The 22,306-nt window shown below is 42.7% G+C and overlaps 1 protein-coding gene across 6 annotated transcripts in view; it reads left to right on the top strand.

The window, feature by feature from the left end:
- Positions 1-22,306, top strand: part of UCK2 (uridine-cytidine kinase 2) — a 119,510-nt gene that overhangs the window by 47,048 nt on the left and 50,156 nt on the right. The window contains exon 3 of one of the 6 annotated variants that reach the window (XM_081491341.1): positions 8,076-8,190. The exons of 4 other annotated variants lie outside the window; for them this stretch is intronic. Coding sequence is in view for 1 of the 2 variants with exons in the window: in XM_081491338.1 (XP_081347464.1) it covers positions 19,280-19,306 (27 nt within the window). In the remaining variant the exon portion in view is untranslated. Of the gene's footprint in view, positions 1-8,075; positions 8,191-19,142; positions 19,307-22,306 lie in introns of those variants that run through there. One more of the 6 variants, XM_081491338.1, reaches the window with a different exon arrangement.

The raw sequence follows: 22,306 nt of genomic DNA, 5'->3' as shown, positions 1-22,306 counted from the left end.
TAACTGTTACATTTGAACCAGCACCCCACCCCCCACTCCCGAGCATATTCGTGTTGCGCGGCTTCTTTTTTGTAGTTGATGGCTGTATTCCCAGCGCTCCTAGCACAATACCTGGCGTGTGTGTGTGCGTGTGTGTGTGTGTGTGTGTGTGTGTGTGTATGTGTCAGTCGCTCAGTCGTGTCCGACTCTCTGCGACTCCATGGACTGGAGCCTGCCAGGCTCCTCTGTCCATGGAACTCTCCAGGCAAGAATACTGGAGTGGGTTGGCATTCCCTTCTCCAGGGATTTTCCCAACCCAGGGATCGAACCTGGGTCTCCTGCATTGAAGGCAGATTCTTTACCGTCTGGGCCACCAGGGAAGCCGACGTGGCGTATAGTTGGACTCAAATATTGACTTGAGATCCAGCCCTCCTAGGGGTAGGGAGACTGAAACTGACATATGAGTGTAGCATTTAGAAACAAAATGACCTTGGTAATCAACTAAATAATTTAGTTACTACAGAGGTAGAAATTGAGATCCTAAAAGGTGAAATAGCTCCCTTTTTATTTTTGTGTTCCTCAGTGATCGCCTGTCCTCGGTTGATAAACAGTATACGTATAAGTGCTATTTTGGCAATGTGTCATGCAGGAACTAGCAATGAGCTCTTAAGGGAACTCTCTCTTGTCCCTGTTTCTAATCAAGGAAGAAGATAATCCCAAAAAGGGGTCTGTTTTCACACAGTTTTAAATCTTTGGCTGTGTCAGGTGGCATGTGGGATTTTCGTTCCCTCAGTAGAGATCAAACATGCACTCCCTGCATTGGCAGCATGTGGAGTCTTAACCACTGGACTGCCAGGAAAGTCCCTCATGCAGTTTTTAAAGCATGTTGTACCTTTTGGGCATTGACAAATAGTTTGCCGTTGTTTAGAGTTATTTTATAATTTTTTTGTTACTAAAAAAGTCCCAAGGAGCATTGGACTTTGAAAATTTTGTGTTGTAGTCAGTTTGCGGCAATTATGTCATGACTCTATATTCCAGTCCTTAGCATCTTTCTTCCAAGGAGTTTGAATTTTTGTTTTGTTTCGTTTTTTGGGGGGGAGGGTGGGTTGTTTAAAGGATGGTCCCCATTAACAGATTGGACCTCGTTTGGGAGTCTCAAGCCTGAACATTTTAGTACAGGGGGCTCTGGAAGCAAGGTTGATACTGTACTTCCTGGGTGTTTGCTCTGGGCTTGTTAAAGGCATTTGGGAGAAGGTCCAAGGGCATCAACAGAAAATGACAGTTTTAGAGGTAGAAGAAACCTCAGAGGTCCTGGAGTCCAGCACTTCATCTCATCACTGATGGATGAGGGAAATAGTGAACTTAGGTCATGTATTTAGTGATGGAGCCAAAACTAGATAGGTACTGCTCTGTCCTAGCCGTTGTTCTTGTTTAAGAAGACTTGACCAAGGCATGCCTGGAGGACACAAGTTTACACCTTCAACCTGGAAAGGGGCTACTTGGAAATGGCTACAGAATGGTTTCAGAGGTACTTGACCGAAAAGGAAATGGAAATGCACATTGGCCCCATAGTATAGATCTTCACTGCTCTCTCCCCTGCTTTATAGGAGAAAACAACTCCCTGTTTAGCTCCTCTGCAGAGCTCTAATTTGTCTAAGTGTTGTGTCTGCCCTGAGTTGCAAGTATTTTATCTTAGCCTAAATTATTTTGGTTGTGGAAGGCAAAAGTAGCGATTGCTGCTCCATATATCACATTTTAAAAGTTTGTTTTACAAATTAAGATGAATTAGAACCCTAGAGTAAGCTCCACTGGGCTGACAGGACAAATCGCTGCTAAAAACTCATCTAAAATTGTGGTGGGTTGAGAAAGTAATCTGGATGTTTGTTAAAGACCAGATTCTCATATTTCCTCTTAAAGGATAGGTCTAGAGAGAGCAACAAGTAACCCTGATTGGTGGGAAAAATGACAGTTTAAATTTCTTTACCTGCATATATACCCTTGCCTTTAGCTGCCATTCCCTGTTGTCTTCATTTTTGCTGTTTACTGCCCTGTGGCTTCTTCCTTGGCCAGTTAAAGTAGTCTCTTTTTCTGCACTGTCCTCAGAGAGGCCTTCCTTAGCTTAGCTCTGACTGGGTCACTCTTCTTTTGGGAAGCCTTGGATGCGTCTCCATCACCCAGACTACAGGTCAACTATTTCAGCACATTGCACAGCTCCCTCCCCCGAAGATGTGGCCCCAGACTGTTTATTTTTCTACTCTTGTCCTGCTTCTGCACACCCAAATATACACCACACATCTGTGGAACTGCTTTCAGTTATACTTTTGCTCCTGGTCTTTTCTTTGGAATGGCCTATAATCCTTTTAAGGCTTCTGTTAGGTTAATACTTCCCCCAGGGAACCTTGTTATCCATATCCTTAATCAGAATTATTTTTTATCTCTAATGCTTCTGTAGTTTCACCACATTTTGCCTTTGTTGTTTAGTTGCTAAGTCCTACTTGACTCTGAGACCCTGTGAACTGTAGCCTGACAGGCTCCTCTGTCCCTGGAATTCTGGAATTCCAAGAATACTGGAGTGGGTTGCCATGCCCTTTTCCAGGGGATCTTCCTGACCCAGGGATCGAACTCTTGTCTTTTATGCCTACTGCATTGGCAGGCGGCTTTTTTACCACTAGCACCACTTGGAAAGCCCAAGAATACTGGGGTGGGTTGCCATTTCTTTCTCCACAAGATCTTCCAAAGCCAGGGATCTAACCCATAACTCCTGCATTAGCAGGCAGATTCTTTACCATTGAGCCACCTGGGAAGCTCCCAATTGCTGGCGTTATTTGTTGACTGCTTCCCTCACTATAATAAAAGTTCTGTAAGAGCAACTCATTTATTTTTGCTTTAATGCCCGTTACAGTGTTTTACGCAGCATTGTCATTCAGCATTTGTTGGACTGACTGAGGCAAACCATAATTTATAATTACCCTTTTATTCTTTTCATTCATGACTATTTCAATTAGGCTTTTGAAGCCACAGTTGAAACCATATTTAATTGTCCTATTTGTGTTGCAATGACTAGACAATAAAAAGCCCACCTGAACCCTAACTCATTGATACTGCTTATTCAGAGTCTAGTGTTTATTTAATGTGTACTAAATGGGTATTTGCTGAATGTCATTCTGCAGAACACTATATCAAGTGCTTGGACTTGAGAGGAAGCCAGGAAATAAGAAAATATGAGAGAAAGTCTTCAGTATAGTTTAAAACTGCTTAAAGAGCTTTTACCAGCCAGCCAATTTAGCATTAAAGCATTTGATTGTCTCTTCCCTTTGAAGTGGGGCAGGTATCTTCCCCAATGACGGGTAACAGTGGGAGAGGTCATGTAGCTAGTCAGTGACAGAAGCTGGATAGGAATCCAGGTTTTTCCTTTACTAAACCTATTCCGGTTTTGGACTTTCTTTGCCAGCAGAGACTAGCCCTCAGAGATATTTTGAGGCAGGTCAGTTGGACAGTGTATGAATAATACAGCCCACGAGAGGACATTGCAGTCCCTTCAGAGGTCGGAGCTGTCAGCTTGGCTTGACCATGAGTCAGCATCTGCTTTTGGAGTGCCCTGGAGTACTCCCTGGACCTGGGTTCTTGGAACCTCAGCAGCCACCCCCATACAGCCAGATCACTTAGTCCATAGCATCCCTCCATCAGGTGCTTCCAGAACCACAGGGCTGCTTCAGTCCTCTGCTGGGAGAAACAGCTGACATTGTCTGCTTTGTACTGCCCCAAACTGCTGCTGAGAGGCCTGGCGGGATCTGGCCCTGCTGATCTCCTGCCACTCCTCTCTTTGCTCTTGATTCTGGCCACACTCCTGACTTGGCCCATCAAGCTCCCTACCACCCCAACACCCAGGGCTCTTTACATCTGCTGTTTGCTCTGACTGAAATTCTCCTCTTGTTCATTGCACTAGTGTGCCTAGCACGTGCCTATTGGAATGAAGCCCAGACAGCAGGTCGTGCTGCTTGCTGTTGCCTCCTTTATTTCTTGTTGGAAAGTCTTTGAAGTGTGTTTCTGAGGCACACTGTCTGGTCACCTAGCTTCAGCTCACCATACCTATAGCATTTGCTTAGGTCTTCTGCCTGATACTATTTTTAAATTTTTTTTTTAAGTTCCCACCAACAGTGTAGGAGGGTTCCCCTTTCCCCATGCCCTCCCTAGCACTTGTTATTTGTAGACTTTTTTATGATGGCCATTTTGATTTACATTTCTCTGATAATTAGCAATGTTGAGCATCTTTTCACGTGCCTGTTGGCTATTTCTGTGTCTTTGGAGAAATGTCTGTTTAGGTTTTCTACCCATTTTTTTTTTTTGTCTCAGACATTTTTGTAGTACTTTTTCTTCTACCCATTTTTTGATTGTGTCTTTCACTGATACTATATCTTCATTGAGTCTTGTTCTCATGAGATCTTGTGATGGACACAGGTTGTAGAGATGGTGCTGTTGGATTTCCTTAAGATCCCTAAGATTTTTTAGACACGTGTCTCAATTTTTTAAAGTTTGAGGGTATAATCTGTGTGTGTGTGTGTATGTATGTATGTATGTGCTTTCTTGTCCAGCAAACTCTTTATCATTAAACTGATTTATCATTAAAGCATTTGATTATATTGTTATAAAGTATCATGTACCTGTATATGTAAATTATGTCAGTATAATTACTATAATTCAAAACAAAAATATGGATTATAGAATGATAAGAAAGATGAGATATACACTTAAAAATGTGGCTTCTTTAACAGTATAAAGCCTTTTGGTTCTCACTGAATGTTTGATTTTTAAAAACCTTACTTAAATGTGATGATTCATGATCTTGGTGATATTACTCTTAGTGATAATATAAGGCTGAAGGTTTGGTTCTGTTAATAAGTCTCTCAAATCTTGATTTAATGACTGTATTTGAGAAACTTATTGCCCAAAATGATCCAGGTACAAGAAACTCATCATTTGTAGTATTTATCCAATCATGAGAGTCCCATCCCCCAATTATAGCTAGGAAATTTTCATCTTCTTTGTTGTCCATCAGCTGTTTTTGCAAACCAAGGTGCTCCATTTATTTTTTTTTAACTAGTAGATTCAAAACCCACTGAAAACCCTCATTTGGAATTATCTACAGGTTTTTACAAGTTTCTATTTATGAGTTTTATAGTTGCACACATAGTTTTTGGCAACTAAGTTGCCTAACAATGAAACATTTTCAAAGTATTATTTTTAATATTTAATTTGTTAATTTGATTTTAATACATGTATTCATTTTCTTTCAACAGCAAATCAAAAACTTCTTTTGAAAATGAAATATTTCCAAATGCACTGAAAAATTTACATGGAGATAATAAAGAAAAGACAGACTTTATTATTTTTTTTTTTAATATTTATTTTTGCTTATTTATTTGGTTGCACAAGGTCTTAGTTGTGGCATGTGGGATCTAGTTCCCCAACCAGAGATCAAACCCAGGGCCCCAGCATTGAGAGATCAGAGTCTTAGACACTGGACCACCAGGGGAGTCCCGAAAGACAGACTTTCTAAAAGACAAAGTAAGAAGTATAGAATTTGTCAGGTGTTAACAGAACAGAGTATGTCAAGGCTGTATATTGTCACCCTGCTTATTTAACTTATATGCAGAGTACATCATGAGAAACGCTGGGCTGGAAGAAACACAAACTGGAATCAAGATTGCTGGGAGAAATATCAATAACCTCAAATATACAGATGACACCACCCTTATGGCAGAAAGTGAAGACAAACTAAGGAGCCTCTTGATGAAAGTGAAAGAGGAGAGTGAAAAAGTTGGCTTAAAGCTCAACGTTCAGAAAACTAAGATCATGGCATCTGGTCCCATCTGCTGCTGCTGCTGCTGCTAAGTCGCTTCAGTCGTGTCCAACTCTGTGCGACCCCATAGACGGCAGCCCACCAGGCTCCGCCATCCCTGGGATTCTCCAGGCAAGAATACTGGAGTGGGTTGCCATTTCCTTCTCCAGTGCATGAACAGGAAAAGTGAAAGTGAAGTCGCTCAGTCATGTCTGACTCTTAGCGACCCCATGGACTACAGCCTACCAGGCTCCTCCATCCATGGGATTTTCCAGGCAAGAGTACTGGAGTGGGGTGCCATTGCCTTCTCTGTCTGGTCCCATCACTTCATGGGAAATAGATGGGGAAACAGTGGAAACAGTGTCAGACTTTATTTTCTTGGGCTCCAAAATCACTGCTGATGGTGATTGCAGCCATGAAATTAAAAGACGCTTACTCCTTGGAAGGAAAGTTATGACCAACCTAGATAGCATATTTAAAAGCAGAGACATTACTTTGCCAACAAAGGTCCGTCTAGTCAAGGCTATGGTTTTTCCAGTGGTCATGTATGGATGTGAGAGTTGGACGGTGAAGAAAGCTGAGCGCCGAAGAATTGATGCTTTTGAACTGTGGTGTTGGAGAAGACTCTTGGGAGTCCCTTGGACTGCAAGGAGATCCAACCAGTCCATCCTAAAGGAGATCAGTCCTGGGTGTTCATTGGAAGGACTGATGTTGAAGCTGAAACTCCAATACTTTGGCCACCTCATGCAAAGAGTTGACTCATTGGAAAAGACGCTAATGCTGGGAAGGATTGGGGGCAGGAGGAGAAGGGGATGACAGAGGATGAGATGGTTGGAAGGCATCACCGACTCAATGGACATGGGTTTGGGTAAACTCTGGGAGTTGGTGATGGACAGGAGGCCTGGCATGCTGCAATTCATGGGGTCGCAAAGAGTTGGACACGACTGAGCGACTGAACTGAACTGAACAGAACAGACTCATCAGCGTTCAGTAAAGTCTAATAGGAGAGTTGACTCAGAAAGCAAAGTATTTACAGCCACAAAAGTACCATCAGTACACTATGTAACCTGAGGACTATAAAGAATCGTATAAAACGGTGGACTTTTAGGCCTTATATAAGCAGTGCTTTGATTAGGTATGAGGGCATTGTTTCTATTTTCTCTTTCGTCCATGCTGTGCGGCCTGTGGGATCTTAGCTCCCCCGCCAGGGAATGAACACAGGCCCCCTACAGTGGAAGCACAGAGTGCTAACAGGGAAGTCCTGGGGACATTGGTTCTAAAATGAGTCATGTATGCTTTGAGAGTTTTGAATGATGATGGAAGGGGATGATAATATGAAAAAAGATCAATTTGCATTGGCACCTGGCTATTAAAAATGATCTTTTCAGAGCATAGGGTTCCTTTAAAAAAAAAAATTTTTTTTTTATTTGTTTATTTGGCTGCCTTGGGTCTTAGTTGCATCTTCCTTGCGGTGCATGGGGGTACACGGACTGAGGTGTTCAGAGAGAGAGAGAGAGAGTGAAGTCGCTCAGTCATGTCGGACTCTGTCACCCCATGGGCTGTAGCCCGCCAGGCTCCTCCGTCCATGGGATTTTCTAGGCAGGAATACTGGAGTGGGTTGCCATTGCCTTCTCCAGGAGATTTTTCCGACCCAGGAATCGAAGTTGGGTCTCCAACATTGCAGGCAGATGCTTTACCGTCTGAGCCACCAGCAGTTGTTCAGAGGCGAGTGGAATCTTAGTTTCCTGACTAGAGATCAAGCCCGCATCCCTTGCATTGCAAGACGGATTCTTAGTCACTGGACCACCAGGGAAGTCCCGCATACGGTTCTTTCATTAATAAAAAGCAGTTATTTTCACATGGATACCCTGTGTGAAACTGCAGGAAAAGTGTCAAGAGTATCTCTGAACCACTCTTACTTCCTATAGTAACCTTGAGTGCCCTAAGATGTCCAGCAGTGCCTTTTATTCCCATCCTGTGTGGTCCCACACTTCATTTTGGTTGAGCATTCATTTTCACAATAATGGTAACCGAAGATTCTACCACTTGGCCTTTTGTATGACTTGTGGCACATTTTTCTAGAGCTTCAGTAAGGTAAGACATTTTGTCTAGTACACACGTGGAAGCATAAGAATATTTGTATGTGTCCTTGAAGTTGAGCTGTGCTTCTCTCTTTCTTTAATCGCTTTAGTCAGTCTGTAAGTATGCTACTGGTCTGATATCTCCCCTCCCTTTCCCTTCTCTTCCCTCCCCTCAGCTGAAGCGCTGTTGCGTCATATCTCAGCAAACACCCTCTGTTTGCCTGCCTGTCCTGAAGGAAGCCCAGAGCTCTGCAGGTGTCTCTAGAATCATCTCTTCCTAGATGGTGGAGGGTGAGCTCTGTTCCTGCTCTGTGCACGTTGGTACAGGGATGCTAAGGGTGCTGACCTGGGATTTTGGACTATGGCCTTTAAATGTTTGCATACATTTCTAAGAGAAATTTGCTAAGAGAATTTTGGAGAATTCTTTATCCCCATCACATGGTTTTTCATCACATAATTAGAGTAACAAATCATGTAATTTCTGATATTTTGTAAATGTTGGTGTTTTAAAATAACAATTATTTCATTCTTCTAAAATGAATCTAGTGGGCTCTAAATACTGTTGTAAGTTGACCTATTGTCATCCATTTAAAAAATACATGACTAAGCTTTTCATTGAATCAGAAATGTTAATTTTTCATTTTTTTCTCCTTGAAATGATATTTCACTTCCACTTCCTCCACAAACTGTTAATTTATTTTTATACCTGAAAATCTTTTATTGATCATTCTGTCATCCTTCTGCAACAAAAATATGGAGTGATGGGAATGATTTTTTATTTTCTATCCTCATAAGTCTCTTCAGTGTTAATTTCTTTTGGTTTGTGTCAGTATGGTTATTAACATAAATTAATCAGAACAAGTAGGTATACATTTTGGATAAGTAATTAAACATGAAAGGTAGAATTATGTCAGAAAGCAACTTGAGACAAATGGAGCTCCAACACTGAATTATTCATGTATTGAGGATTATTACTTAATGCGAGAATAAGATTTTTCATTTGCGTAGATGTAAAATTTGAGAAACCTTGTTGACAGAAGTAGGCAGGATCAGAAGCACTTTTTTCATATCAGTTTCAGTTACTGTTTTTATTTTTAACTGGAGTATAGTCGCTTTACAGTGCTGCGTCAGTTTCTTCTGTAAAACATAAATCCCCTATACGTATACATATATTCCCTTCCTCTTGAGCCTCGTCCTTGCTTTCCCTCCCAGCATCCCAGCTTTCTAGGTCATCACAGAACACAGAACTGAGCTCCCCATGCTATATAGCAGCTTCTTACTAGCTATGTATTGTACACATGGTGGTGTATATATATCAGTGCTACACTCAGTTCATTCCCATATCCCTGCCCACAAATCCATTCTCTACATCTGTGACGTTATTCCTGCCCTGGTCACTTAGTTTTTAATCTTTTAAATTATATGTCAAAACCTTTATGTGTCTTTTTGAATCAACCAACTCAATACTTACCTCCCTTTAATTTTGTTGAAAGCAGAAAACTGGAAACCTCCAGAATTGTAAAACGATTTGTTACCCTCTGATTAGATCATTCAATTTATAGTGTCAGCACTAGTATTTCAAATCACCCCTTATGGCCACTGATTTAGGAAACTTGGGCTCCAGTCCAGCTTTGCCAGTTACTTATTAGGTATGTTCGAGGGTCCTGTCAGACCTTAGCATTTCACAATTCTGCAACTTGCCTTGCTGCTGCTGCTGCTAAGTCGCTTCAGTCGTGTCCGACTCTGTGCGACCCCAGAGACGGCCCCCCACCAGGCTCCCCCGTCCCTGGGAGTCTCCAGGCAAGAGCACAGGAGTGGGTTGCCATTTCCTTCTCCAATGCATGAAAGTGAAAAGTGAAAGTGAAATCGCTCAGTTGTGTCCGACTCCCAGCGACCCCATGGACTGCAGCCTACCAGGCCCCTCCAACCACGGGATTTTCCAGGCAAGAGGACTGGAGTGGGTTGCCATTGCCTTCTCCACAACTTGCCTTGAGTATCCTATAATTGTTTTCTTACCACTGATCACCCAGATGAGGTACTTCTCGAATCCTCAACTCCGAACCTGCATAAGCATTTGTAATCTTTTGATGGGCTTCTGAAAGACTGATTGATGTCTCTTGCCACTTGCCAGCATCCACCTGAAACTGGATTTTTCCAGTTCAGTAGGTCCTGGGGCCATGTGTATTTTCCACCTGAACTGGATTTTTCCAGTCCATTGCTCAGTTATCCCTTCTAATGCTGGTTTTCAGCCCTTAACCTAGTTGCTTTGGCTGTTGCTAGGAGATCTTTGTTCCTTTGCTGGTGACATTTGTGCTTCCTCTTCTTGGGCATCTCTTCACTAGGATTGGATTGTAGGCACATTGCTCAGCTCAGCATCATTGTACATGGTAGATGGCTTAGGTGCCTGTTTAAGGAGGAAGGAAGGAAGGAAAGTTGCTCAGTCGTGTCCGACTCTTTGCAACCCCATGGACTGTACAGAATACTCCAGGCCAGAGTACTGGAGTGGGTAGCCTTTCCCTTCTACAGGGGATCTTTCTAACCCAGGGATCGAACCCAGGTCTCTTGCATTGCAGGCGGATTCTTTACCAGCTGAGCCACAAGGAAAGCCCTGTTTAATTTTAAAATATATATATAATCAACCTTAGTACCTTACTGTCAAGTCTTACTAGCGATGCCTCCTAATTTTGTTTAGTGAAATACTTGTTGATATAAACTAGATCTTAAACTCAAGAAATGCTAGAATGCTAGATCTTTTAAACCACAGTTATTATCTTAGAGGAAGGTAGATGCATTATCTTTTGAGAAAAACTATCTTTGCTTTAGGCTTCTGGCGTTCATCTGAATGTAGGCCTTTTGTAACATGGAGTGGAGTTGGTGAGGTGCTGTGTAGAGCCATAGGATGAGAAAACACTGTAGGTAGCTTTTTAGGTTCTTCTGAATTTAGGGCGGCCTGTAAGCAACATTCTAAGAGAGAGAGATTTGACATGAAAAACACGGCCTATAGCCATATGTGTAATTTTGTATTATCCCGTCGGGGTTATTAGTGTTTTCTTCATCAACACAGATGATATATAATTATATGTATTGAGCTTCTGCTGTGAAACAGCCAGGTTGAGATTTGAGATGTTGCCATTTAAAATGTTTTCTTTTTTTGACAAAAGAAGTGCAGATACTTTGTAAACTGAAACAGTTACGGTCTTTATTATTCTAGTAAATTTATGATAGGACTGATGCTGTAAGAAGTAGTTCTGAGCAGGAACAGAACTGGGAACCCAGGGAAGAGACCCTGGGGCCCCAGGTTGCCTGCCTATCTGTGTGGCTCATGAGTTGGTGCCTCTACCAACAGGTGCTTTGAAATCAGCCTGGCATTTGTCAGAGCAGCTCTGACGTGACTGCCATTTGTCTCAGTGGAGGATTTCTGAGGGTCTGTTTCTGTTGTGTGGTGTATTGGTTGTCTGTGGGCACTGTCTCCAGAATCTCTACTGAAGTTGCATTTGGTGAGGAGACTGCTGTTTCAGGTGGGCTGGATCTCCTGGGGATCTGTTGATTTTTCTCTTGAGGTAAAACATGTTTTTTAAGAAACATTTTTTATTGAAGTACAGTTGATTACAATGTTGTATTTATTTCTGCTGTACAGCAAAATGATTCAGTTATATATACAGATATATATGGGCTTCCCTGGTGGCTCTGGTAAAGAATCTGTCTGCCAAGCAGGAGACTCAGGTTCAATCCCTGAGTCAGGAAGATCCCCTGGAGAAGGGAATGGCAACCCACTCCAGTATTCTTGCCTGGAGAATCCCATGGACAGAGGAGCCTGGCAGGTTACAGTCCATGGGGTCGCAAAGAGTCAGACATGACCTAGTGACTACATACAGACACACACACATACATTCTTTTTCATATTCTTTTCCTTTATGGTTTATCACAGAATATTGAATATAGTTCCCTGTGCTATGCAGTCAGACCTGATGTTTATCCATTCTGTTACAATAGTTTGCATCTACTAATCCCAAACTCCCAATCCATCCTTACCTTCCCACCTCTGCCACCACAGTTCCGATATCTATATCTGTAAGCCTGTTTCTGTTTCATTGATAAATTCATTTATGTTCTATTTTAGATTCCACGTAGAAATGATATCATGTGATGTTTGTCTTTATCTTTCTGATTTATTTCACTTAGTAGGCTAATGTCTAGGTCCATCCTTGTTGTTGCAAGTGGCATTATTCTGTTATGATGGAGTAGTATTCTACTGTGTGTGTATGTTTGTGTATATATATGTATATATATATACACACACATAGCACATATATCTATTCATCTGTCAGTGGATATTTGGATTGTAAAACATGCCATTTTGATGAGTCACTGGTTTCATTTTCCTCTACCCCCTCTGTAGAGAAAGTAAATGTTTGAAAGCAGAAGGATCAGACTCTTGAGTGACACATCGTAGCTGAATAAGAGGCAGTGAGTACTCTTCTGGAAGGTGATGCAGGTGGAGCCCTCCTTGTCTGCCTCTGGATGACATAAGCCAGAGGCTGTGCTGGGTTGACCACTTGGCTTCTGGAGGGACGAGATCAGGAGACATCATGCTTGAAGTGGAAAAGTGTGTGTTTTGGACATCTGAGAAAGGCTGAATCCCCAACCTGCCACAAGGCTCCTTTTGCAGGTCTTGTTGATGTGATAGAATCAAAGCCTTATGATGTCCTCCTTCCAGCAAGGATTGAAGTGGAACTCCTGTAGGTCCAGATAGCTCCATGGCCTTTGGAGTCAGCACGCTTGTGTTAACACCCCAGGTCTATCACTCTCCATCTGTTTCTTCTGAACCTGTTTCTATATCTGTGAAAAGGAAATGATGTCTAGTTTGGAGAGTGCTAGAATCCCATGAGAAGGAGCAGAAGTATACACGTGACAAGAGGTTTGCGGCCGCCAGCCTTGCCTGCCTGCACTGTGGTTCATGCTCTTTGGCCGTCATGCTGCCCCTTCTGACCAACTCAGCACCATGAACACGTGAGCCTGGTGCTGTCTGGGCTTGGCGGCATTGATAGCAATGGTGTGTGATTCCACTTGCTAACTGTGATGCTCTTTCCTTGAGGCCATGACCTGTCTTTTTTGCCTTATCAAAGGCCACGACTAGTCAGATGTTGGCCTTTCAGCGTTCTTTTTCTCATCGCCAGCTTGCTGGCGGCTTTAGTGATTCTGTTCTGTAATTGTTAAGGTGAACCTTTTACTTTCTTTTCTTTTTTGGTTTGGCCCAAATTTGCAGGATTTTAGTTCCCCAACCAGGATGGAGCCTGCACACTCGGCAGTGGAAGTGAGGAGTCTTAACCACTGGGCTGCCAGGGAATTCCTGTGGTGCTCCTTTTCTTTGAAGAAGTGGACTTGTTTTATAAAGGGTAGTTAGGGGAGGGAGGGGGAAGCAATTTTTCAACATTACTTTCTTAAAAAGCCCTTTTAATTAAAAATAGAACACACAGGAATGTGTGTAAATTACAAGTGTGAGATTCACTGAATTATGACAAAGTGACTACACCTGTGTAGGTGCTCATGGCGTCAGGAAGTAGACTGTGACCAGCACCACGGAAAGCCCCTCGCCATCGCTCCCCCCGAGTCCCAGCTGTCTTTTGATTGCCTGCTAGAGGCGAGGCAGTATGTGATAGGTGTAGGGTTACCATGCTCAACTTATAGGACTCTAGGAACTTGGTCTTGCATAGGAGATACACATATGAAAATACAGCCACTACAGCTTTCAAAACTTTGTCTTCCCCCGAGAGAAATTTCATGTTTCCATTCATTGGTTCATTCTGTAAAGATTTATTAATTTCTGACAAAGTGCCAGGCATGCTGTTAAATACTATGAATATAGCAGTGATTAGATAAAGCCGTTGACCTCATTGGGCTTACATGTCTAGGTCTGACTCACCAGTACTGACCTAGTACCCAAACACGTGGTAGGTGTTTAGTAAATGTCTTCTAAACCCAACTAAAAATACCCCCTTTACTCTTCTCCTGTGGCATCCACCCTCTTGTAGTCAGCTGTTAGATCTCTGATTTTCTTTTCCCATATCTTTAAAACTTATTTTTTCTTGAGATATAGTTGATTTACAATATTATATTAGTTTCAGATATACAACATAGCGATTCAAGTTTTTTGTAGATGATACTCTCATTTATAGTTACTATAAAATATTAGCTATAATCCCTGTGCTGTACAATATATCCTTGTAGCTTATTTATCTTATACATAGTAGTTGGTACCTCTTAATCCTCTATCCCTATCTTGCCCCTCCTCCCTTACCTACCCCCACTGGTAACTGCTATTTTGTCCTCCATATCTATGAGTCTATTTTTGTTGTTGTTATTGTGGTTGTTATATTCACTCACTTATTTTTCAGATTATGCATATAAGTGATAACAGAGGATATATGTCTTTTTCTGTCTATTTATTTCACTAAGCTTGATACCTCAGTCCATCCAAGACCTGACCTCTAGATTCCAGGATCCTGGAATGTAAGCTATCCATTCTAGCCTCTTGCACAGAAAGGACTTAGTCTGATTATTGAAGGTGTGCCAAGTGCCAAGTAAATAGTACAGTCAGTAAGTATTGGCAGAAGTGCAGAGGAGTTGGAGAATGTTAATGGCTATGGTAAAACTTTTTTTGCTAAAGTCACCAGTAATCACCTAGTCCCTAAGCCCGTTAAAGCTACTGATGCCTTAGTGTACTTTTCTGTAACATTTGACAATGACCATTTCCTCTGGAAAGTTTTTTGATTTCACCTCTCTAGGCTAGCTTGTTTTCTCCTTGTGTCACTGTTCTCCCTCAGTCACCTCTGAGGGTTTTTTCTGCCTGTGAGTGTGTTATGCCTTAGAACCCCCTCTTGTCTCACTGGTTTTCACCCTCTGCATATTGTGTATCCTCCTTTTGTTGGTGACTCCCAAGTGATTTCTTGTCCTGAGCCTGTTCCTGGGTTCCTTTCCCACTTATCCAGCTGTCTCCTGGGCATTGCCCACTGATGGTCCTGAACTAAATTTATTCAGAACTAGACCCTAGTACCTAACTTCATCTGCTTCCAGTCACAGGTGCCACACTACCAGTGTTTTCTCTCCACACAAATGCAAAGGAAGCAACCTTGTGTCCTCTCTCTCTCCAGCCTCCTCCATCCCCTTACATCCGTCCAGACTCCCAGGGTCCCAGCAGTTCTACCTGCTGAATTTCTCTTGGATTTACCCCCCTCCCCTCCTTCCCTGAGGCTTCTCTGGCAGCTCGGCAGGTAAAGAATCCACCTGTAATGCGGGAGACCTGGGTTTGATACCTGGGTTGGGAAAATCCCATGGAGGAGGGTATGGCAACCCACTTCAGTATTCTTGCCTGGAGAACCCCCATGGACAGAGAAGCTTCATGGGCTACAGTCCATGGGGTCACAATGAATCATACACTACTGAGCGACTAAGTACAACACAGCTCCTCTTCCTCATCTATTGTTTCTTGATTGGATAACTCTCCTGTGGCAGATGTCCCAGCAGCCAATCTGGGACTTCTTTCAAAACATTCTCCTCACTGTTGCTGGAGGAGTCATGCCTCAGTTCAGTTCAGCCGCTCAGTCTTGTCCAACCCTTTGTGACCCCACGGACTGCAGCATGCCAGGCTTCCCTTTCCATCATCAACTCCCAGAGCTTACTCAAACTCATGGCCATCGAGTTGGTGATGCCATCCGACCATCTCATCCTCTGTCATCCCCTTCTCCTCCTGCCGTCAGTCTTTCCCAGCATCAGGGTCTTTTCCAGGGTGTCAGTTCTTTGCATCAGGTGGCCAAAATATTGGACCTTCAGCTTCAGCATCAGTCCTTCCAATGAAATTCAGGACTGATTTCCTTTAGGATTGACTTATTTCATCTCCTTGCAGTCCAAGGGACTCCCAAGAGTCTTCTCCAACACCACAGTTCAAAAGCATCAATTCTTCGGTACTCAGCTTTCTTTATGGTCCCACTCTCACATCCGTACTTGACTACTAGAAAAACCATAGCTTTGATTAGATGGACCTTTGTTGGCAAAGTAAAATCTCTGCTGTTTAATATGCTGTCTAGGTTGGTCATAGGTTTTTTTCCAAGGAGCAAGTGTCTTTTAATTTCATGGCTGTAGTCACCATCTGCAGTGATTTTGGAGCCCAAGAAAATAAAGTCTGTCCCTGTTTCCACTGTTCCCCCATCTGTTTGCCATGAAGTGATGGGACCGTATGCCATGATCTTAATTTTCTGAATGTTTAGTTTTAAGTCAGCTTTTTCACTCTCCTCTTTTACTTTCATCAAGAGGCTCTTTAGTTCTTCTTTGCATTCTTCCATAAGGATGCTGTCATCTGTGTATCTGAGGTTATTGATATTTCTCCTGTCACTCTTGATTCCAGCTTGTGCTTCATCCATTCTGGCATTTTGCACGTTGTACTCTGCATATAAGTTAAATAAGGAAGGTGACAATAAACCGCCTTAGTGTACTCTTTTCCCAATTTTGAATCAGTCTGTTGTTCCATGTCTTGTTCCATGTCTGGTTCTAACTGTTTCTTGACCCACATACAGATTTCTCAGGAGGCAGGTAAGGTGGTCTGGTATTCCCTTCTCTTGAATTTTCCACAGTTTGTTGTGACCCGCACAGTCAAAGGCTTTAGCGTAGTCAATGAAGCAGAAGTAGATGTTTTTCTGAAATTCTGTTGCCTTTTCTGTGATGCAACAGATGTTGACAATTTGATCACTGGTTTGTCTTCCCTTTCTAAATCCAGCTTGAATGTCTGGAAGTTCTTGGTTCACGTACTGTTGAAGCCTAGCTTGGAGAATTTCAGCCTTACTTTGCTAGCGTGTGAGATGAGTGCACTTGTGTGCTGGTTTTAACATTCTTTGACATTGCCTTTCTTTGAGAATGGAAAGAAAACTGACCTTTTCAGTTTCCAGGAGGGGTCATGCTTGTCACTCCCCTACAATGCTTAGTGGCTCTTCTTTGCCTTCAGTCTTGCTGCCAGGATTGCCTCCCACCTAAGCTTATGGCTTAGTCTCTCCAGCCTTACTTTGGGTCTCCCCATAGATCATGCCTGTCCTTTCCTACCCAGTCATCAGCTTCCAGTTCCCAGATCTCAGAGAGCTCACCTCCATATTTCTGGATGTGTGGCTGCTTCTGTTGTCCCCTCCACTTTTGTCTGTTCTCTTCAAAAGGAGATGTTCTCTATCCACTGTGCTCTGAATTGAGGTTCCTATCCTGCGTTCTCCTCCCTGTAGCATGGTGTTTGCTGTCCCCCATCCTGTGGAAAACCTGTAATCAAGTCCCACTGGCCTTCAAAGTCAGGTTCTCTGGGGTTCCTAGTCCCTTTGCCAGGTCCCCAGGCTCAGAACCTTCACAACAATAGGAGAACTTCTTAGGTGTTGTTGTTCTCCAGTTTGTGGGTCACCTACCTGGTGTGTATGGGGTTTGATTTTATCGTGATTGTGCCCCTCCTACTGTCTTGTTGTGGCTTCTTCTTTGTCTTTGGACTTGGGGTATCTTTTTTTGGTGGGTTCCAGCATCCTCCTGTTGATGGTTGTTCAACAGCTAGTTGCAATTTTGGTACTCTTGAAGAAGATGAGCACATGTTCTTCTACTCCGTCATCTTGAACCACCAGCCACCAGCAGACTGAGCAATGTCTTTCATCTCTATTTACCTATCTGTGCCTAGGAGATCATAGGTACTCAAAATACTTGAGTAAATATAATGAGTTTTTTTTTTTACCCCCCTTTTTGGCCATAACATTAAGTTATGTATGGGTTTATCTGGGTAAATTTTTTTTTCATTCTAACATCAGAATTTTAGGTCTGAAAAGTTAATCTTACATATATATATAATTCTTGGTTGATCTTCATGGTAGTTGTTCTCTGCAGAGCTGAATGTTAGACTAATGTTGGTAGGACCTGTACTAGCAGGAGCCATACTTGTTGATATTGCATCTGGTTAACCCCCTGCTCTGCCTGCCACATGAGTGTTTAGCTGTGTGGAGGGAGACGAGCAGGCATTGGGATGGCAGATGGACTGTGCACTGTTTTGGAACATAGGACTAGTGTGCAAAACTTTCATCTCATGAATTTAAGAACTACTAGTGCATGTCAAATGGCACCCCACTCCAGTACTCTTGCCTGGAAAATCCCATGGACGGAGGAGCCTGGTAGGCTACATACAGTCCATGGGGTCGCTAAGAGTTGGACACGACTGAGCAACTTCACTTTCACTTTTCCCTGTCATGCACTGGAGAAGGAAATGGCAACCCACTCCAGTATTCTCCTGCCTGGAGAATCCCAGGGATGGGGGAGCCTGGTGGGCTGCTGTCTATGGGGTCGCACAGAGTCAGACACGACTGAAGCGACTTAGCAGCAGCAGCAGCAGCAGCAGCAGTGCATGTCAAAAGTTACTATACATGACTGTGGAAAAGAAAGTCAGCTTTAAATGAACTCTGTATTTATAGGAAAAAACCATTGCTTTTCTCTGTGCTTTTAGGTAGATATTTCAGTTTCAAGTTGTTGGGCTCAAGTATTTTGAGGTTGGCACAGTCTTATAATTTGTTAGAAAGAACAAACTTTTATTCTTTTGCCACTACTTTTTTTCTTAATCAAAAGTAACACATGCTCTTATAAGACATTGACATGACATGTTGGAGTGCCTGCAGTCACTCTATTCTACTACCTTATTTTATTTTCCTTATATCACTTAGTACTATCTGAAATTATTTGTATGTGTGTTTCTTATCTATTTCTTTTCAAAACACTTTAACAAATAATAGGGAATATTTTTCTGAGCACTGACTGTGTGTGTTCCAAGTGTCACATATGTATTAACTCCTTTAATCCTTTTAAGAGCCCTGAAAGGTAAGTTACTGTAATTATCCCTGATTTCCAGGTGAGGAGCTTGTGGTACAGAGTAGTTAAGTAAGTCTTAAGTGCATAAGCAGTATATGGGGGGAATGGCATTTAAATCCAAGCAGCGTGTCTGCTCAGTGGTAAAGAATCCTCCTGCCAATGCGGGAGATGCAAGAGATGAGGGTTTGATCCCTGGGTTGGGAAGATTCCTACTAGAGTTGGAAATGGTAACCCACTCCAGTATTCTTGCCTGGAAAATTTCATAGACAGAGGAGCCTGGTGGGCAACAGTTTATGGGGTCACAAAGAGTCAGACATGACTGAGCTGTGTGCACGTGTGCACACATGCACCTTGACTCCAGTCTCTCTCTCACACACACACACACGCGCGCGCGCACCGCTGACTCCAGTGTCCCAAACACTACTCTGCTCTGCTGAGTCTCAGTATGAGCTCTACAGGGCAGGCGGCTTGTTTCCTGCAGCTCCCAGCATGATGCTCTGCACTGGTGCGTGGAATGAACATGAAATATACCAAACAAAAAGTAAGAATGAAGTATTTTTTCAGCACCCTTCTACAGTGCAATTGGGTTGTTTTCCTCACAAAGCTTTTTCTTTTTAATTATAAGCATACACTTATTCATAGATAAAGTCCTTTTACATAAACATTACCGTCTTGGGAAACATTTCTATTCCTCCACTACCACTTGGGGACTATGTCCCTTGAGATGTGACATTGTCTTAGCTATGCAAGAATGGACAGGACTGAGATTATTTTACGTTGCCTAAATGCTAGTCTCCCTGAGATGTGGGGGACGATTTGGCCTCAACAGCAATGTCCTGGGGAGAGGAGTGCTCCTGCAGATGGCTGTTCTCACCTATCTTCTGTTGGTGCTTACTGAGAGTTGTCATCCCTGTAAAGAAAATTAATGGTGCTCAATTCTGCGGGTATACCTACTTGGAAGGGGCTTCTCAAGTGGCGCTAGTGGTAAAGAACCCCCTGCCAATGCAGGAGACATAAGAGATGTGGGTTCGATCCCTGGGTCGGGAAGATCCCTTGGAGAAGGGCACGGCAACCCACTCTAGTAATCTTGCCTGGAAAATCCCATGGACAGAGGAGCCTGGTGGGCTATAGTCCATGGGGTCGCAAAGAGTCGGACATGACTGAAACGACTTAGCATGCATACTACTTGGAGGTTTGAGTGTGTTGGTTACTGACTCTGATCTTTTCCCAGTTCCTATAGTTGTGCTTATGAGAAAAAAAGACTGCTTAAAATTTTCTTTATGGGACTTCCCTAGTGGTCCAGTGGCTAAAACTCCACACTCCCAATACAGGGGGCCAGTGTTGGATCCCTGGTCAGGGAACTGGATCCCCCCCACCACAACTAAGAGCCTGCATGCTGCAACAAAGATGGAAGATCTTGCATGCTGCAACTAAGACCCAAAACAGCCAAATAAATTTTAAAAAAATTAAAATTATTTTTTCTTTGTGTCATAACGTTTTGTAATAATGTTTGAGAAGTGATTCTTATCTTTCCTTCTCTTCCCCTCCAGTGGGAGCAGAGGGTTTCCCTGTGGGACAGGGACTGTTAGGTTAGCATGGGGTCAGCTGCCAGAAGACCGTCAGTTTCTTAAAATATGTAGCATCTTGTGAAGTGTGCATATTTTGCTGGAGGAGCTTTCTATCCCAGAATCAAGCGTGAGGACACAAAAAGCCCTTTTTGATATGGGTATTAACACACTCTCATTCTCTGGCTACAGGGATCCTGGAGGCTGACTTCATTTAGAGATTGGAAGTAGATTTCCTAGTCTGAGAAAATGATGTGTGTGTGAGTGAAACTTCAGAGAGGGTAGTTTGGACTTTTCCTCAGTAGGACACAGAGATTCTCACTGATTGAGGGAATATGTGGTCTCAGCCTGTGTACAGGGGGCACCTGTTCAGATTAAATAACCATTTTGGTGTGATAGCAGTGTCTTGCCTGCCTTTGTCCCCATCCAAGCCTTCTATCATGTAGATTGGAAATACCACACACCCTCATATTTAACTGGCTGTTTTTTATTTCCAAATGCTGCTGCTTGTATGCAGGTATCTGATTGAAAATTTAACCTGTATATTACTGTGGTAAAAGTAAAAAAAAAATGTGTTTGATATTAAAGACAAATAGTCCTGCCTTAGCTCTGCTACTACCTAGTGCAGTGGTCTTGGGCAAAGTTGCTTGCTGTGCCTCATTTTCCTCATCTGTAAAATGGGCACCAAAACGGACCCTCTCAAAAGAGGTGAAATAACACATGCAGTAATAATACAGAGAAATCCATTGAAATGTTACCTGGTATATAGTAAACAGCCAATAAATGTTAGCTCTTAGGAAGATGATGATGACAATGAGGGTAACTACCCCTTCAGGAAAGCTTATAACCCCTGATAAGGAGTCCTTCCTCCCCCACTCCATCCCACTTCCCCAGAGACAAACACTTCCAATTCTTTTGATTATTTTACTATTTCAAAAAATCACATTTTCACTGATATTTTCTGTTTTTCTCCTCTCCCAATATTAAGCATGCTTTATTGACTTCCTCTTGTAGATGAAGAGGTTTTAGCTAACACTTAACCTTTCCCTATGTCTGTTCTAATATAGTTAAGTGTATCATTTTGGTTAGAGTTTCATATTATTATGATCATATAGACTTTGTTCATACTGAGTTGTGGGGTCTGGTTTGAGAGTGTTGGGTGTTAGCAGATTTTTCGAGTGCTATGCTGAGTTGAAAAAAAATGAGTTGATTGTCAACTTGCCCTTGCTTATGAAGTTAAGCACATGGTGAAACTGTGGGTTGCTGGCTGTTTAGAATTATTTTGTGACTTGCTTATTTTTCTCCTCAGCTGTTTAGTTTTACCTCATTTGTTTGTATGGCCATACTGGAATTTGAGAAGGAATTGGTAGAGGTTAAACTTCTAGAGGAAATGTTGGGCTTTAGATACACTGGGAGTTTGGAACAGACATGGATGTCTGTGGGTCTGTCAGCTCTTATTACTAGCTGCCTTATCCTGAGGCTTTGGAAAATACAGTGGGTCACAGGGAAGTACAAGTTGGGAATGCCTAGGTGGGTGTAGAATGAAATGAACCCAGTGTGGGAAAAGACAGATAAGTAACACGATTATGAAAAGGAAATACGAATGATAGTGGGGAAAAGCTGAGTCTTCAAAGTGCACTCAATAGAATGGCTAGGCAGATTCTCATAGATGGAATGTCAGTGTTGATTTACTTTTACTTGGTACAGTCTGCCCGGCATAGGGGGAGGGGCGGGGGATAAGGACAAAGCTGGAGTTGTGGTCTCGTGGATCTCAAGTGTTTACCAGCGAACCAGACCTAGGAGGTCAGGCAGTGTGCTGCCTCTGCTCTGAGAATCCCAGCTGGAGACAAAACATTCTCTTTGTATAGCACATGGTGAAACTGTGGGTTCCGGATCTAGGAGAGCAGTGGGGGAAAACCACAACCAAAGCAAAATTTCTCTCTGGAGTTGCAGTTAGTGAAGTAGTCTTAAAGGGA

The sequence above is a fragment of the Giraffa tippelskirchi genome, chromosome 5 (genome assembly GCF_054371585.1).
Source record: "Giraffa tippelskirchi isolate mGirTip1 chromosome 5, T2T-mGirTip1v1.2.pri, whole genome shotgun sequence".
Classification (NCBI taxonomy): domain Eukaryota; kingdom Metazoa; phylum Chordata; class Mammalia; order Artiodactyla; family Giraffidae; genus Giraffa; species Giraffa tippelskirchi.
This window is presented reverse-complemented; position numbering and strand designations above follow the sequence as displayed.